The sequence below is a fragment of the Macrotis lagotis genome, chromosome 1 (genome assembly GCF_037893015.1).
Source record: "Macrotis lagotis isolate mMagLag1 chromosome 1, bilby.v1.9.chrom.fasta, whole genome shotgun sequence".
NCBI lineage: Eukaryota > Metazoa > Chordata > Mammalia > Peramelemorphia > Peramelidae > Macrotis > Macrotis lagotis.
In genome coordinates this window covers 581,593,127-581,612,033 of record NC_133658.1, presented here as the reverse complement: position 1 = coordinate 581,612,033, position 18,907 = coordinate 581,593,127, and the positions used below count along the sequence as shown (strand labels likewise).

Below are 18,907 nucleotides of genomic sequence, written 5' to 3'. Positions count from 1 at the left end.
ATGAAATTTCCCCTATTGATAGAGGTTCTTAGTTCCAGGAGATAGTGAGAACAGTAGCATATTCTGGCAACTTGAAGAGAGATGCCATTTTTGTGTATCTGTCCATCCCAAGGAAATGCAAATTAGATAAGATAGAGCAGGAATGTTTCTTGAAAGAAGTATTTCAAAGGGAAAACAATAAAAGGAATCCAAAGAGATAAAGGGGACTGCTAATTTGTGTTGGAGGATAGGATAATAGGAAACTGGGTAGGAAGGTAATATGGACCAGTGAACCTATAAAATAGGAATTCTTATCATTTCTTGTGTCATGATCCCCTTTGGCAATCCAGTGAAACCTATGGATTTTTTTAGCAGAATTTTTAAATGCACAGAATAAAAATTCTTAAAATTAATAAAGGAAATCAGTTATACCAAAATATAGTTAGCAAGATTGGCTTTTTCTTTTTAATTTTTTTTATTTATTTAAGGCAATGGGGTTTGAATGACTTGCCCAAGAACACACATCTAGGTAAAGTGTCTGAGGTCACATTTGAACTCTTGACTCCAGGTCAGGTGCTCTATTCACTGTGCCACCTTAGCTGCCCCCAAGATTGTTTCAAAACACAAGTTGTGAAGCTCTTTCCATAGAAGGTTGAGCCTCTGAGTCTTGTAGAAAAACCTTTGGCGTTCTTAGTTGTCAATAGGGAAGAAGGCCTATTGTGCTTGTTAGGAGAGGAAGATAGATGAGAAGTGACTGACAGCTCCTGACAGATACTTGGATACCTGTGGACTGATCTGACATGAATGATAGTGATATTTTCCTGGATCTGAAATGTGACAGTTTCCTAAGACTGGATGCATTCCAGCTACTTCTGGTGATTCACAGAGAGATCATGGATGTCACTTCTTTAGGAAGCATTTTTAGAAGCTATAAAATTTTGAGCAAGAACCTAGAGACTTACTGGACCATGTGATGTTTTTATCACTGACAGTGACTGAAAAGAGGTGCACCAGTAGAGAAAAGCCTATTTAGGAAGTGAATAACTCATGACCAAAATTAGAGTGTAGTTATTGAGATCTGGTAAAAATAGCCTATGCATTTGTGAATTTGACCAGGAGAGCTTTTAAATTGATCAGGAGAAAGAGAAAAAAACAACAATATGTGGATGTAGGTATAAAACCGAATGCCAAAGGAACAGCAGGTAAGAAATAGGTAAGAGGATACTAATTGAAAAGACTAGTAATTAATAGCAGACAAAGCAAAAACAGTCTCAGATAATCTCTACAGAAATACAAAAAGTACAAGTAATAAAGTGAATTTGAATTTTAATGTGTTGAGGTAAATTTGATTTTCTAAATATCACTGAGAGTGGGTGGCTTTATGACTCCTGAAGCATTAGATCAGAATATTTTTGATGAAGATTAAATACATTTATTTGACATAATTTACTTAAAGAACATTGCAGATATTAAATCTTTTATAAATGTCAGCAGTTCCTAAATTCCTGAAGTGGAATTTTTTAAAAATTTTATTTATTTAGTAGTTCCCCCCCCCCACCCCGGTTACATGTAAAAACAATTTGAGTTGCAAATTCTCTCTCTTCCTTCCATTCCAATGTCCTTCATTGAGAAAGCAAGCAATTTGATATGGGTTAAAAATGTGTAGTCATGCAAAACATTTCCATAATAGTCATGTTAGGAAAGAAAATATAGACACCCTCCCCACAAAGAAAAGAAACCTCAAGAAAAATAAAGTAGAAAAAAATATGCTTCAATCTGTATTCAGGTATTATCAACTCTTTCTTTGGGGATGAATAGCTAGATCAGTTTTTTTTTTAAGATTTTATTTATTTTGAGTTTTATAAATCTTCCTGCCCCACCCCCCAGAAAACAGTCTGTTACAATGTTTCCATGGTATACATTGTAATTCAGAATTCTTAAGGAGCTTGTGAATAAATTTCTGGGGGATCCTTTATTTTAGATGGAAAAAAATTGACAACTTTATACTAACTGAAATTTACCATTTCTTTCAGTAATTTAAAACTATAGTTCAGAGAAAGGTTCCATAAGGTTTAACCAGATGCGCATGGAGTTCATGATACTAAATAGGTTAAGAATCCATGCACTAAAAGAATTATTTGGCATTAGCACAGTAACCTCATTCCAAGAGGTTACCAATCAAGAGTCACCCTTCTGCTGCCAGTGACTCCACAACACCAAAGATGAGAAGTTAAAGTGCATGTTTCACTTGTGGGGGTCTCTTCAGTCCATCTCATTTTGGTATGAGATGACAAGCTGCTGCCAAATGTACATTTAGCTCTAGGTCCCCTTTTAGGCTGAGTTATTTGCCTTTTCTGACTGTCCCTAGAGTTTGCTCTAGCAAGTCATAAAAGCTGACATTGTTGACATTGCCAATGGGTTCATCATAACAGGACAGCAGGGACGATAGTCAGTTTTCTCTTACTCTGTTTCCTATGACTATCAAGTGTTTTGAGAATAAGTGGAGTAACACAGAACATTAACCATGATGTATATATGATTTTTTTTTAAAGAAGACAAGAGACCTTCCAGTTGTATATGGATGAACTTGAGTCTATTCCTGGCAGAATTCTTTTTTTTTTAAATTTATAATATATTTTATTTACTTATAATTATTATATTATTAAAAGGATAAGGAAGTATTGATTACCAAGAACCAGGATGATTTCATTGAGTAGTGATGCCTGTCTGAACTCATTTGGAAATGACATAAACAAATCTTAGATATTAGCTGAACATTTGACAGAGGCCTGCATTCTTTCCCATTACACATGATAGAGAGCTAGATAATATGAGAGATTCAAACTGGTTGATCTGCCCCAGATAATAGTAATGTGCTGATGTCAACCTGGAATGTCCCAAGTGTCTTCCAAAATTTGTTATCAAATTGACACACAGTTGAGAGGGGCAATTAATTCATTGGACCAACACCAGGATCTATTTGTATTATACTCCTAAGATTAAAGGATTTTGTTCTCTTTTATTTAGTTAAGTCAACAAGCACTTGTTTTTTAAGGGGGTTTTTTGCAAGGCAATGGGGTTAAGTGGCTTGCCCAAGGCCACACAGCTAGGTAATTATTAAGTGTCTGAGGCTGCATTTGAACTCAGGTACTCCTGACTCCAGGGCTGGTGCTCTATCTACTGTGTGACCTAGCCGCCCCAAACAAGCACTTTTTATGGACCACATAATTATGCTAAGAATTGGGGATACAAAACAAAAGTAAACTAATCCCTACCCCAAAGGCTCACATTCTGACAAGAGACATGAAAATATTTCTATATATGTACACTTGGAAGAATATGTTAATAATCAATATTAACATTAATTAATTTTCTCCGTAGAATGTATTTTGTAAAAATTTTCTGAGTTGGGGGTGGAGCCAAGATGGGGGCAGGAAGGCAGGAAAACCCAGAAAGTCATTCCCCCAAAAGCCATTAAATTATGACTCTAGCAAAAATTTAGAGGGGCAGAATCCACAGAAAGACTGAATAATACAATTTCCTAGTCCAAAACAACTTAGAAGTTCCCGGGAAAGGTCTGTTTCACCAGGACCAGGGGTTGGAAAAAGCTGTTGTGAACACAGTCACAGTGCAGCACAGCTGGACCAGGTACCTAGATCCCTAGGAGTGCCTGGGTCCATGGCAGAGGGGATGGTTTCCAGACCTCCTGGCCCAGGGATCACTGGGAACAGCTTAAAGGGGTGGTGAGAGAACTCTGCCACACCAGAGTGAGTACAGAGCAAGTGCCAGCCTCAGAGCAGCCCTGCAGAGAGAACCTGCAGTGGGAATCAGGAAAGCAAGAAGGAGCTAAGATTTCACGTAAGAGTCAAGAAAAAGCTTTTTCAGTGGAGTGGAATGGGGGAAGGCTAGGGGGAATGAGTGAGCCTTCATTTTCATCAGAAATGGCTCAGAGAGGAAATACACACTTAAATAGGGTATAGAAATCTATCTTACCCTAGAGAAAAATAAAGAAAGATGGGGAGTAGGTGATAGAAGAGAGGGAGAATCGTGGAAGAGGGTACTCAGATATATAACACACTTTTAAACAGGGACAGGGTGAAAGGAGAGAGAATAGAATAAATGAGAGTGGGAAGGAATAGAGTGGAGGGAAATACAGTTAGTAATAGCAACTGTGGGGAAAATATTGAAGCAGCTTCTTTGGTGGACCTATGATAAAGAAAGCAACTCATCTTCCCCCCCCCCCCCCAAGGAAAAAAGTTTGTTAGGAAGTTTTCTATTAATATTGAAAATATATCAAAAGGTTTTTTGGGGAACAAAATAGAATAATCTTGGCAGGCTAGAATTATAACCTGAATCAAATAAGATAGTTGAATAAGGATAAATGTTAAGTTCTGTACTTGTGTTAAAATGAACAAATTTTGCATGAACACATAGCGCAAGTATGGCTGGACAACAAATAATGAATGTCAGCACTCTCTGCAGGGCTTAAGTGACCCGCAAATTCACAGGGCACTGATACAAAAGCTGGGGGCAGCTAGGTGACACAGTGGACAGAATGCCAGCCCTGGAGTCAGGGGGCCTTGGGTTCAAATATGGCCTCAGACAATTGTTAGTGACTACATGACCTTGGGCAAGTCACTTAACCCCATTACCTCACCAAAAAAAAAAGAAATACAAAAGCTGACTGGATCTTAAACTGCATTAATGAAAGCTTAGTGACCAGCACTAGGAAAGGGATAATCCCCTAGTCCATCTGAGCATTCTCTGTATTGGTATACATTACACAAAAACCTTTTTTAAAAATACATTCTCTCTGGATAAAGTTAATTAATTGATTTTTTTTTTTAGATTTTTGCAAGGCAAACGGGGTTAAAGTGGCTTGCCCAAGGCCACACAGCTAGGTAATTATTAAATGTCTGAGACTGGATTTGAACCCAGGTATTCCTGACTCCAAGGCCAGTGCTTTATCCACTACGCCACCTAGCCGCCCCCTAAATAACTGATTATTAATATTCTCTTTATACTTATAGTTGTACACATTTTCTTGTCTCTTCCCAGAATAGGAGCTTTTCAAAGGCAGACAGTTGTATCTTTTGCTTTGTATTCTGAGGACTAAGCACAGAGCTTACCATATAGTTGGCAATAAATGCTTGTTGATTGATTGAACAATCAATAATTGGGTGAGAGTGGGAAGACGAAGACAGTAACATGAGTGCAAAGCCAGGATTGGGGTACTTTTGAAAGAGTCTCGAGAACAGAAGACTTAGGGGGTCAGCATGATAACCACCTTCAAGTACTTAAAATTTTGTTTTGTGAAAGCTAGTTTATTCTTGTTCTGCTGGGGTCCTCATGGCCAAAACTAGAAGCAGTGGGTAGAAGCTTTGGAGAGGAAGCATGACGTAAAGGAAAACATTCAGAACTGTGCAGAAGTGGAAGAACTGCGTCTTTAAGAAGAGGGCTCCTCTCCCTGGAAGGCTTCAAGCTGAATGACCTTTTAGGGAAGAAGTCATAGTCTAGACTTCAGCTCATGATTGGACCAGATGGAATTGGAGGTTCCATTTCATTTCTGGGATTCTACAGGATAGGGGTTTCTTCTGTAAATTCAAAATAGACTTGCTTAGGACTTAAAAGTAATTATCTGTTGGAGTCCTCATGACCATTCAGTTCCTGGGGCTGAAGCGATAATCCTGTTTTGGTTTGAATTATATACTTTTTTCCTGAGATTAGTTTAGGTATTTAGATTGTGAAGACCACATTCCTCATGAAAGAGGATGGGTCAGTGGGGGGAGGGATTGTATTAGAATATATGTGACCCTTGGGGTCTTTTCCCTTTGCCTCAGTCTCTGTAATTGATTGGGGCCCATTTCCGAATAAAACTTTCTCTTCATAAAAAAAAATAAAAGGAATCATCAGTTTTATAAAGTGTTCAGTCATGGTCAGAAATTGTGTGGCAAATTGAGCACAGCCTAAGCAGAGAGAATTGCTGCTTAGCTCTTTCCAGTGGAAATAGAAGTTACAGAAATATCCCTGGGATTAATGTCTTTTTTTTAGAAATACATTTTTAATGACATCTTTTCATCACCTACATTTGCTGATGTAGTCTTCTCTCCCTGCATTCCAAAGATCCATCTTTTATAACAAAATTTTAAAAAAGGAAATAACAGATCAGCAAAACTAACCAACAAATTGAAGAAATCTGGTATTTATAGTGTTCCACACCCATAGCCCCCCACCTCTGCAAAAAAATTGGTGAGTTGATTAGAGAAATTTTAGTCTACCTTTGCCCTTCTCTGTAGGCTGATGCTTGAATGAATTAAAATAACTGAGTATCTCAGGAAGAAGGATTAAATTTAAATTGCCAGTTCTTAAGCATAGTTATGTCATTTCTCTAGACCCCAGAAATGTTCCCATCAGATAACTTGGAAGACTCCATTGTGTCCAAACAGTGTGAGCTCCTTAGTTGCTGCCATACCAAGATCTCCCATGAAGGTGATTCTTTCCTTGGTTCCCAGATGCAGTATTCAAAATTCCAGAGATCAGGAAGTTCTGTATTCTTTGTTTCAACTTATTTTCTTGTTCTATCATTTGTACATTTAGATAATAAGCTCCTCTACATATTAGGAATTTTATATACCTAAGAATCACTCATCTACTTCCTTTTACCTTTTTTCCCCAAATTTTATTTTCCAATGTCTTATCTCATTTTGAGGGACAAAAATTGAACTCAGAATTTAAAGGAAGTTTACCAGTGTTATAGAAGATGACCTTAACGTTTCTTACGTAGCCAAATAATAATTAACTTTAAAAAGAGTATTGTTCTGGGGTGGCTAGGTGGCATAGTGGATAGAGCACCAGCCCTGGAGTCAGGAGTACCTGAGTTCAAATCCAGCCTCAGACACTTAATAATTACCTAGCTGTGTGGCCTTGGACAAGCCACTTAATCCCAATTGCCTTGCAAAAACTTAAAAAAAAAAGACTGGTCAGGTGAAGAACAATCAGGAAGCATCTTTTCTATGTTTTGATATAGGTAACTAACTGTTCATGATAATAGCTATTCTGAAGTCCCAGTTTGAATTTGTATATAGTATTTTTATGCTTGGAGCATTCCTTTCAAGGGTCCCTTAAGAACTGGTCTTGGGGCGGCTAGGTGGCTCAGTGGATAAAGCACCGGCCCTGGAGTCAGGAGTACCTGGGTTCAAATCCGGTCTCAGACACTTAATTACCTAGCTGTGTGGCCTTGGGCAAGCCACTTAACCCCATATGCCTTACAAAAAAAAAAAACCTAAAAAAAAAAGAAAAGAAGAACTGGTCTTGATTTGAAAGGTCTTTAGTCAAAAGGAATAGTAGAAATACTTCAGTTTGTAACAAATTGAACTAAAGTTAATATTTTTTTTAATTAAGACATATTTTGACTTATTTCAGAACCTTTCAAAAACTTTGGTGCTGAAAAATATGGACCTCATTCAGTATGTCTAATTCAGAAATCTGCATTTGTCATGGAAAAATGTGAAAAGAAGCTCAGTTATCCTGACTGGGGGAGTGGATGTTATCAGGTAAACTGCATGAGTCAGTGTTTTTTTAATAAAATATTTTCAGGGGTGGCTAGGTGGGGCGCAGTGGATAGAGCACTGGCCTTGGAGTCTGGAGTACCTGAGTTCAAATCCGGCCTCAGACACTTAATAATTACCTAGCCATGTGGCCTTGGACAAGCCACTTAACCCCATTGCCTTGCAAAAGCTAAAAAAAATAAAATAAAATATTTTCAGAGGATGTATTTATTTTTTATGATATTTACATTTATATACTATTTTTATAAGTCCTTTCATTCCATTTTTTTGTATGGAAGTACTTGTTTGGTTGGCCTTTTTTCTTTTATTTTTTTTTGCTAGGAGGCTCATTTTTGTTTCCAAGAAAGAGAGTATTTTTCTTTCCCTTGAGTATGAATTGCATTCAGTGTTTTTTAAAGTCTTTAAAAAACCCTTGTGGGATAGCATGGCCTGTTGCATAGAGGGACAGACTTAAGAGTCTTGCCTCTGTTCCATATGGGTTACATGGAATAGTTATTTAAACTTTTAGTGCCTCAGGTACCATTCTAAGACTGGTTGCTGATGAGTGCTTGACCTTTATCAGTGCATTTCTACACTGGGACTTCCTCCACACAGATGGGAGAATAAATGTTATAGAAAATCAGTATCTATTATTGTTAAATACAATTCTTTTTTTCTTTAAAATTAGAAATGCAAAGATTGAACCATTTCATTCCTTATTTCATATGTGAATATAGAACTGAGCCACCATAATAAAATTTTAAATTATCATTCTTCAACCATCCTCTAACTTAATAACACCTTTAAAAATGCAAGGTTGCTGGGAGAGGACTTGGATGGTAAACTTCTTTGAATTTTATTTATAACAGCTCATATTGAAATAGGATATTAAGGTTTACAAAACTCTCTCAAGCAGGGTAATGTAGATATTATCTGGTTTTGTTAGTTCATTTCCCATGGTCCCAAGGCTAGTAGTTTCTGGAGCTAAAATAAGATCCCAGGTTTCCTTACTCTGCCAAGTACAGAGCCATTTCCACTTCAGTCACAGTGCTATTGTTTTTTTTTTGTTTGTTTGTTTTTTTGTTTTTTTAGTTTTTGCAAGGCGATAGGGTTAAGTGGCTTGGCCAAGGTCACACAGGTAGGTAATTATTAAGTGTCTGAGGCCAGGTTTGAACTCAGGTTCTCCTGACCTAGCTGCCCCTAACATATAATATCATTGATGGGAAAATGCATTCTGAATTCTAAACTTATGCAAGTGCATTAGTTCTAAAATACAATTGTTTTGTAAATTGGGGATTTCCTGTAAGAGCATAAGAAATTTCTGTGATTTAAAAGCATAAGAAAAAGCAAGCTAGAATAATTGGAGCATAGTTAATAGAGTGATTGTTTTAGTACTTTTCAAAAGTTTGGAGGTTATCTTTTTTCAAAAAAATTAACTGCTGGTTATATTAAAGAGTGAAATATTTTGTCAGGAATATTTTTTCCTGTTGAACTTGTGCAAGGAAATCGAGATTGAAGAGTCAAGTGACAGAGCCACACATGTATCCAAGGCAGGATCTATTCTCTAGTCTTTCTGACTCTAAATCCATGACTGTATCCACTATGGTTCCCTAGTACTGTACTTTGGAAAATTCTGCCTTAGAGTAAGGGCCTTTGAAATACATCTGTCATCAAACTCTCTTGAATCAAGTTGGTTCATGGAGCATAGAGCTTGATATACAGAAGGGTTTATTAATACATGCTTGTTGACTTGTCAGAGCAAGTTGTGTGATAATTTAAAAGATTTCTGTTTATTTTCGTGGAATGTCTTGATTCTCCAAAATGTTACTCAGCTAGGTTCCTCCCCCTTTGTTTTAAGGTTTCTTGTTCTCCCCAAGGCTTGAAAGTTTGGGTCCAGAACACCACATATTTGTGCAGCCGTGCAGGGCAGGTCCTTCCTGTAAGCATTCAGATAGATGGCTGGATACACGACGGGGATCTTCTCTGCCCAGCATGTTGGGACTTCTGTGAATTTTGCCCTCCCGAAACGGATCCTCCAATTTCCAACCTCACAAGGGCTTTGCCACTGGGTAAGTGAGTGTCCATCAAATACTTAAAATTCTTTTTTTTTAACCATCCTTTTTTTTAATATTTATTCGCATTTTGTACAGATAATGTTTTTTACATTAATAAAATATTCTTGTTTAAGAGTAAACGAAATACCCCCTCCCCCCCATAAATATAGACTTGCTTGAGCGATAAAGGGGAGAGGAAAAAAAATTAAAATTAAAAAAAAATAATAGTAATAATTGTAGGTATGGCCAGGTGGCACAGTGGACGGAGCACCAGCCCTGGAGCCATGAGCACCCGAGCCCACATCCAGCCCGTACACCCAACAATCACCCAGCCATGTGACATGCAAGCCACCCGAATCCCACTGCCCTGCAGGGCCGAGGTGGGGGGCCCTGCTGTTCCATTGTGGGGCCTAGACTGGGATCAGGATTTGAATGTGGTCAGAGCCCCAGAGTCCTGTTCCAGAGGCAGAGGACAGAAGAGCTCTGCAGTCTCTCTTCACTCCCCTCCCTCAGCTCAATGGGCTCATGCCCTGGGGGCTCCTGCTTACAGGCTCTGCCTGCTTCTGTTTCCTGCATCAGGTCTGGAGAAAGACCATGCTGCTCCCTGTGTGCCCTGAGGGCTGGGCTCCAAGTGCTCGCTCTGGCAGAGGTCCCCCGCTGTTCCCCCACTTTGTGCCCGGTGCTCCCCTGGGCGTAGCTCAGGAAACTCCCCTGCTGCTGTGAGCTGGTGCTCCCAGTGCCCTGGGGCTGCCTCCAGGAGGCTGACTTCTTTTGCTCTGGTGGGCCGCCCCTCTGGTGGGCCACCCTTCCTACCTCAGGGAGCAGAGCTTTTCTGCTCTTTTCCAGGTTACCTTGAGTAGGAGAACTGCCTCACTTGGTCCCTTTGTGGGTTCTGTCTCTCGAAAATTTAGTCAGAGTCCTTAGCTTATAAGTTTTATGAGAGAGAACCTAAGACACATCTTGGCTCTACCCCATACTTAAAATTCTTAATAGTATTTTTTCCCCAATTATTTGTAAAGATAGTTTTCATTATTTTTTTTTGTTTGTGCAAGGCAATGGGGTTAAATGACTTGATTTGAAAGGACTTTGGTTAAAAGGAATGGTAGAGATAGTTCAATTTCTAACAAATTGAATTAAAGTCAATTTTTTTAAATTAAAACATATTTTGACTTATTTCAGAACCTTTCAAAAACTTTTGTGCTAAAAAATATGGACATTATTCAGTATGATTCAGAAATCTGCATTTGTCATGGCGTCTGAGGTCATATTTGAACTCAGGTCCTGCTGAATCCAGGGCCAGTGCTCTATCCACTGTACTACCTAGCTGGCCTCCAATATTCATTTTTGTAATTTTGAGTTACAACTTTTTCTCTCTCCCTTCTATTCCTCCTCCCCAAGGCAGCAACCCTGATATAGGTTATCTATTTACAATCATATTAAACATTTTTGTATATTGGCTTGTTGTGAGAGAAGAATCAGAACAAAAGGAAAGAAATGAGTTAAAAAAAACACTTTTTAAAAAGTATTTTGGTTTCTCTCATCACGTTCAACTTAGAGCAATACCTACTATGGGAATGATGTAAAGACTAGCAAACTGCCTTCTGTGGGGGGGTGGGGGGAAGGAAACAAAATTGGGGGAAAAACTGTAAAACTCAAAATAAATAAAACCTTTCTAAAATTAAAAAAAAAAGTACTTTGGTCTATATTCAAACTCCATAGTTCTTTCTTTGGATGTGGATGGCATTTCACAAGTCTTTTAGAATTGTCTTTGATCGCTGTATTGCTTAGAAGAGCTAAGTCCATCATAGTTGATCATCAAACAGTGTTGCTGTTACTGGGTACAATATTCTTCTGGTTCTTTTCACTTCACTCAGCATCATTTCAAGTAAGTCTTTCCAGGTTTTTCTGAAATCTCTTTGCTTATCATTAATTATAAAACAATAATATTCCATTACATTCATATACTACAACTTGTTTATCCATTCCCCAATTGATGGTCATCCTTTTAATTTACAATTCTTTGCCACAAAAAAAAAAATTTGTACCTGTTGGTCTTTTCCCCTTTTTTTATGATCTCTCTGGGACACAGCAGAGGTATTGCTGAATCAAAGGGTATGCCCAATTTTATAGCACTTTGGGCATAGATCCAAATTGCTTACCAGAATGGTTAGATCAGTTCACAACTCCACCAAAAGTGATTTAGTGTCCCAGTTTTCTTACATCCCTTCCAACACTGATCATTTTTCTTTTCTGTAATATTAACCAATCTGATAGGTAGTGTTGAGAATTCTTAGAATAGATGGGGGGATGGGGCAGCTAGGTGGCGCAGTGGATAGAGCACTGGCCCTGGAGTCAGGAGGACCTGAGTTCAAATCCGGCCTCAGACACTTAATAATTAGCTATGTGGTCTTGGGCAAACCACTTTAACCCCATTCATTGCCTTGCAAAAAAAACCCAAAAACCTAAAAAAAAAAATAGATGGGGGGGCAACTAGATGGTACAGTGGATAGAGCACTGGCCCTGGTCACTTAACTGCATTGCCTTGCAAAAACCAAAAAAAAAAGGTGGAAAATCTTTTTGCCAGATTCTCATTCTTTGTTCTGTTAAATTATTTTCACTGACCTTGGAACCCAAGAGTCTAGAAAATAGATAAGACTTTGAAAGCCTAGTCTATTAAGATCTCCTGACCCCCCAGAGACTAAAATTCAACCACAGAAGTACTCCCAAAACACCTTTTACTTAAAAGAAAATTTCTTATCATCTACCTTTAAAATTATCAAACTGCATGGAACATAAAATTATAGAATCTAAAGCATTTTTTTTTTTAGTTTTTGCAAAGCAATGGGGTTAAGTGGCTTCAATGGGATTAAGTGGCTTGCCAAGGCCGTGCAGCTAGGTAATTATTAAGTGTCTGAAGCTGGATTTGAACTCAGATACTACTCACTCCAGGGCCGGTGCTCTATCCACTGTGCCACCTAGACACCCCATAAACCACTATTTTTAACATAAGCATTTTTTAAAAAATATATACCTACCCTAATACTGTGTTATGACTAGCTGTGATGGGGAAGAGTGGGAAATACATTCTCACAGGAAAAGAGACCTAGAAAAAGACGTACCCACATAAGATTGACACTTCTTGGAGCAACTTATATATATTGTATGTAGATTTTTAAGATGTTATAACCTTAAAGTTAAATCCTTATTGTGTTTCTCAACTACAAGCAAAAATAAGGATCTAATTTTTTTGATATCTACTCTGCAGACACCATCAAATTGAGGAGTAGATTCAGACCAGAATTCAGGGGTTTCTCATCCTAACTTCATATTCTGATTTGATTTTCTTTTCTCCTCTTTGAAAATCCTAGGTCACTGAGTTTTGGGATTTTTTTTCCCCTGGCTTGGGTTCTCAGTAGGAAGGAGGAACAAAGTTTGGAAAAATAGTCCTCTGAATTTACATCCAATGCTTTTTTTCACTTTGAGCAAACTAGATTAATTGGAGAAAGAAAATTGTTCTTACTCTCAGAAACAAATCCATTTTGCACCCAGAGTATTTATTAAGTTCCTACTACTACTCAAAGGCTCCAGGATACAAAATGGATGGGGAAACAGGTCCTGTAGTCGACAAATTTCCCTTCCGTTGAGAATGAAGGTGGCAGACATGTTGTTTGAATCATAAGAGATGATTCAAAGAGGACAAAACACTCATAATTCAAGGAATCAAGACACAGACTGCCCAATGGAAGGTGTCCCCATTGCGGAAGAGGCGAAGGTGAGGATTTTTTCCAGCAGAGGCGTGGAAGAGAGAGGGTAATGCTTCGGAGAAGGATGGGTGGCCTCTGGTAGAACTTGAAGCCGACAAGGAGAATGCTATCATCTGTAAGTGGGGCTGGAGCTAGCCTACAAAAGACTCAGAAGTCCCTGGTGAGGCAGGAGGGAACCAGGACTGCCTGGGCAGATCTCTGCTTCAGGAACAGTTTGGAAGTTGGAGAAAAAGTTTGAAGGTGGGAAAGACTGGAAGGAAAAAGACTGATGAGAGCAGTTGTTGCAGAGAAGTGAAGAAGACCTGGAAGAGGGTGGTAGCTTATGAGCATGGAGATGTTGTTGAAGGATTGGTGTCACCAATTTAAGATTGAGAGATCTTGAAGGTTGAAGAATTCACATATAGCTCTAGTTTTAAAACAGCTCAGGATTGGGGAGGCTAGGTGGCACGGTGGATGGAGCACTGGCCTTGGAGTCAGGAGTACCTGAGTTCAAATTCTGCCTCAGACACTTAATAATTACCTAGCCGTGTGGCCTTGGGCAAGCCACTTAACCCCATTGCCTTGAAAAATCTGAAAAAAAAAAAGCTCAGGATTACAAACCTACAAAGCTGACAGATTTAAAGCTTTTCTCCTTCTGGAGAGTCAGTAAGCAGTTTGAGGACAGGTTAAATTGCAAAGGACCAGACCAGGTGCCTGAGGGAAAAGGAAAGTGAAAGGGGAAATAGCCCGGAGACCTGGCTATGCTGAATGAATGTGAGGGGGGGGAAAGGCCACCCTTATATAAGGATTGGCTTAATGGAGCCATATGACATAGACACCCCATCCTTGCAGGGTGAAGCTAGGGTGAAGAAGAGAGAAAGCCAGCTTCTCTTACCATCCAATTTAAATGTACTTCTGTGGTGGATTAAACAAGGGTAGTGCTTGGAGTGATCTAGAAACTGGCTTCAGGTAATCATCAATAGGCAAGCTATATGCTGAGGAGAAGGCACAATGAACAGCCCTTGGTGGCAGACTAGATATCTAGTAGGCAGTGAGAGGGAGGAAGAGCTAAAGGTAATGATCCCCAGATTCCTAGGCAGGGAGCTGGAGGGACTAGGGGATGACCTCGAAAGAACCAGGGGAGGGAGGCCCTGGGGCTATGGAGGAGGATAGGTTTCAGCTGCCAATCAGCTGGAATGACTAGTGGCACTTTCTGGATTAGGTAAAGCAGATGCCTTTTTCAATGTCATTTCTAATGATCAAGCCACCTTCATTTCTGACCTGAAACCCTGTGACACTGTGCCTCTAGACCTATCTAGCCCTGGTTGCAGGCAGTGTCTAGTAGTGTTTTAATTATTACTTTGTTTCCTCCTAGCCCAGATCAATTAATACTTCTTTCAGATAACTATATACTCCATATCCACCTACCCTTTGTGATGCTCGAGATATTTCATTTTTAAAATTGAATATTTTCTTGGAATAAAAATTGATACTTAAGTTACATTTAAATTAATTTCAATGTATAAAATGTCAAAGCAACTTCAAGTCTGCATTAATGTTTATTCTATCCATTAATTTCATTAAGTTTTATGAATTTATTCCCACTTTTGTTCTTATCTGATTATATTTAGCTTATATTCCATTCTTTGGGTTTTGATTTTTTCTTTGTATTGTTTCATAAAGATCTTTCCATGTTTCTTTGTATTCCTCAATTGATTAAATTGGTTTTTCAGTAAACATATAAATTAATTTGGAGAGTGACATTTTTTTCTCCATTAGAATCAGTCTTAAACATGTCCCTTCCATTTTCAGTATTCTTTTAATTAATTATAGTTTTATGGTTGTTCTCCTGAACTAGTATATTCTTTTTTTGAATTATAAAGATTTTATTTATTTTGAGTTTTACAATTTTCCCCCTAATCTTGCTTCCCTCCCCCCACCCCCCACAGAAGGCAGTCTGTTAGTCTTCACATTGTTTACAATGGTATACATTGATCCAAATTGAATGTGATGAGAGAGAAATCATATCCTTAAGGGAGAAACAAAGTATAAGAGATAGCAAGATCAGATAATAAGGTATCAGGTGTTTTTTTTTCCTAAATTAAAGGTAATAGTCCTTGGTCTTTGTTCAAATTCCACAGTTCTTTCTCTGGGTACAGATGGTATTCTCCATTTCAGAGAGCCCCAAATTGTCCCTGATTGTTGCACTGATGGAATGAGCAAGTCCATCAAGGTTGAACATCACCCCCATGTTGCTGTTAGGGTGTACAGTGTTTTTCTGGTTCTGCTCATCTCACTCAGCATCAGTTCATGCAAATCCCTCCAGGCTTCCCTGAATTCCCATCCCTCCTGGTTTCTAATAGAACAATAGTTGAACCAGTATATTCTTAAGTAGGGTCAATTTCCAGATATCCAGTTAGCCATAATCTTTTAAAATTAATCTTTTTTTATATCTTCTTGATCTTTATTAATAGTAAATAAAAATGTAGATTTTTGTGCCTTAATTTTATGACTAGTTATTTTGTTAAATATACATCTTGACTCTGTTAATTTTCTGTATTAGAAAGTTATTTCCTTTAGAATTTCTTTTGCACAAGGTTTTTAGGCCTCAGACACCCTCTAGAAGGCAATCTGTTATCAAGGAGCAGTCTTTTGTGGATTGGTTGACATTTGAATGATGTCCAAAATAGATGAGGGTGATTGGTCATTCAAAGGACAGAAAAGGAAGGTGAAAAATAAGTTTCCCTTCACACTTTTTCTGAGGCCTGACTCTGGGTATTAACTCGATGAGATAGTTTTTTAATGATTTATCATTTTAAGTGATTGTACAAATATATGTGAGACATCTGTCTAACCATACAGTATGACTCTCGTATTTTGCATTCTAGATCTCTGCTCCTGCTCCTCCAGTCTGGTGGTCACACTCTGGCTGCTGCTGGCGAACCTGTTTCCTCTTCTGGCTGGGTTCCTTCTGTGTGTTTTGCATTAGTGGTCAAAAGATGGATCCCCCATGAACCTCTTCTCTGTTGTCCTCCTTGGTCATAGCACATAATGTAGACAGGGGACAGCCTGCCAAACACGCTGAAGCTTGAGGACCTTCTCTCCACCCCAGAGCTATGATTAACCAAGCACTGAGAAGGAGAGGGATCTTACCAGTTGCCAAGTCCATTCGTGTTTCAGGACCAGTGATCATCCCTCTGAAAATGTCCTTGGGGTGACTAATGAATCATTAGACCAATTACATACCTCAGAGTTTGCTGTCAGAAATCATGGACAAGATCAGCTGCCAGTGAAGCAGTAGATTGGTCACCCACCAGCAGGTTGTTGAAAAATCCTAAATTCTTTTGAATCCTGTGAGCTTTTTTTTCAAAATTGTGAACTCTTATTTGACTTATGGATCTTTTGAGTTTCATGCTGTTTATGGGATCATCCTTTCCATCACTGTACTCGGTGACATTCATTGCTTTATTTAAACAATTTCATTGTGACTTAATCATGCCTACCTTTTTCAAACTAATATCTGAACTGAATTACATTTATCCAGTACTCCTGATGAAAGGTTCTGAAGTTTAGGGTTTTTTGACTTTTCTTTTTAACCTTTGGAATCTAATATCTAATCACAGCGCTAAGGAAAGAGAAGACCCAGAGCTTTTGTAGGCAAGGATGTTGATAGATCTTGTCCTAACAGTAACAGAAGGCTCCCATTGTGGCCCAAGCCAGCCAGGGTTAAGGAGAAAGCTCTACTCGGGACAGGGATAGGGAAGGGACTATCTGTCTGAGGACTACATAGGTGGGCCCAAGTGACCATGGACAGGAAGACATCTTAGGGTTGTCTGCCACATGAGGTGGGTATTAGGAGTCTCTCCCTAGCATCACATCTCCAAGGAAAAGGGAAAGCTCCTTGAGCATTTCTTTGAGGACTGTCCTTATGAGACAGTTGGGGACTCCAAGTCTGGGTCCTGAAACTATCCAGTTTATTCAGTACATGTGCAAGGGAGTTTTGATAGACATTAAGAATACAAACACAATACAAACACAAAGCAGCCCTTGTACTTCCCAGAGAACATGTGTATCCTAACTGCTGGTTGGGGAGAGAATATGACCAATTATTAATAATATAGTACAAAAAAGTAGTCCAGACATACAAATAGCTTTGGCAGGCTACATCAATAAGCCTTAGCTGGGCAGTGCTTGTCCTTAATTTGTATATTAATGCCCAGAAATAACTGATACCAGCCTAAAAAAAGAACGTATTTTTTTTATATCTCTGTTGAAGGAAAGCTCTTTTGTGTCCCATGTTGGAAGGGGGACAACATGAATCTCTCCTCCCCAGACCCTTTGCTGTAAAGTTTCCCTTACTCTTTGCAAGGCTGGGGTGGCCACCCCCTCAGTTGCTGCTATCAGGAAGATCCTAGTCTCTGGTGCTGAATTTCCCAGCAGCCTTGACCCAGGTGTGGAACACCATAACGCGTTCTTGTTGGGACTCTGCTGCAAATGACAGACCAGTACAAGGGCAGTGTTTAGGAAGCACACAAGCTAAGTTTTTAGTCTACCCCGATAGGCACATGCACTTCAGGGAGGTCAGTACACAAGGAAGCTTTACTTATCTATTTTTAAAAGAAAATGACTGAGAATTGACTGAAGTCAATTATCTATAGTGATTCAGGAATCACTTGAACTGGACAACACAATTTCGCCAAAATTTTATAATTAAAAATATATTAGACTCACAAGGGTAGGTATTGTTCTCTTCTGACTGTTGTACAGTAAAAGATTTTGGGAGCATTGTTTCAGAGCATGGTGCTTTTATACTTGAAAGATATCTTAGTTTATTTTTCTTAATATAATTATATTTGCACTAACTGCTTTCTTGATAATATAGCTGACATTTTTACTTCTATGTATATTTATTACATTTGCAATCTGGTAACCTAGTGTTGTCTCTGCACAAATATGAACCTTGATAAGCTTGGGGTAGAGCATCTTGACTTCATAAATAATGAGCTGTATTGGTGTTTTCCTCTTGTCAGACAATAGCTTGAAAAGTGGTTATCACTTTGCATTGTGTTCTGCTAATTGTAGAAGATGTGGCAACTGTGTTTAGCGGACTGATTAACCCTATAGCTTTTTCTAGGGATGTTTTAAGAAACATTTCTTCATCTGCTGGAGTAGTAGCAATGAAATAAAGAATGGTTTTAATAACCTGATATTTCAGTTCAGGTTTGTGAGAATATTTCCTTTGGGGGCTAGAAATTCTCAAAGTTAGAAAAATTATAAATGACTCAGCTCCTATGGAAAACATGGTAGGTTGTTTCATATTAGAAAAGACAAAACCAAGTTACTATGGAAATAGCAAGTCGGATGAGAAGGTTGCTGCCGTAATGAAAAGGGGGAGAAGAGGAGAGAGCAGCAAAGGATGAATTGAACTGCTCTCTGACTCAGGAAGGGAAATATCCTTGTGAAACTGACTACCTCAGTTTTCCATGCAGTCGTAGATTCATTTTACTCCTGTTAACTTCTAAATCATTCAAAGTATGAGGTAAAAAAATGTCTCAGGTTTTAAAGAACAGAATTCATAGGAAAT

At 38.6% G+C, this 18,907-nt stretch overlaps 1 protein-coding gene across 1 annotated transcript in view; it reads left to right on the top strand.

Moving 5' to 3' along the window:
- LMLN (leishmanolysin like peptidase) overlaps positions 1 to 16,816 on the top strand; it is a 66,845-nt gene extending 50,029 nt beyond the window's left edge. The window contains exons 15-17 of the mRNA XM_074214720.1: positions 7,402 to 7,532; positions 9,385 to 9,595; positions 16,212 to 16,816. Coding sequence (XP_074070821.1) covers positions 7,402 to 7,532; positions 9,385 to 9,595; positions 16,212 to 16,312 — 443 coding nt within the window. The 3' untranslated portion in view covers positions 16,313 to 16,816. The remainder of the gene's footprint in view (positions 1 to 7,401; positions 7,533 to 9,384; positions 9,596 to 16,211) is intronic.
- Positions 16,817 to 18,907: the final 2,091 nt, after the last annotated feature.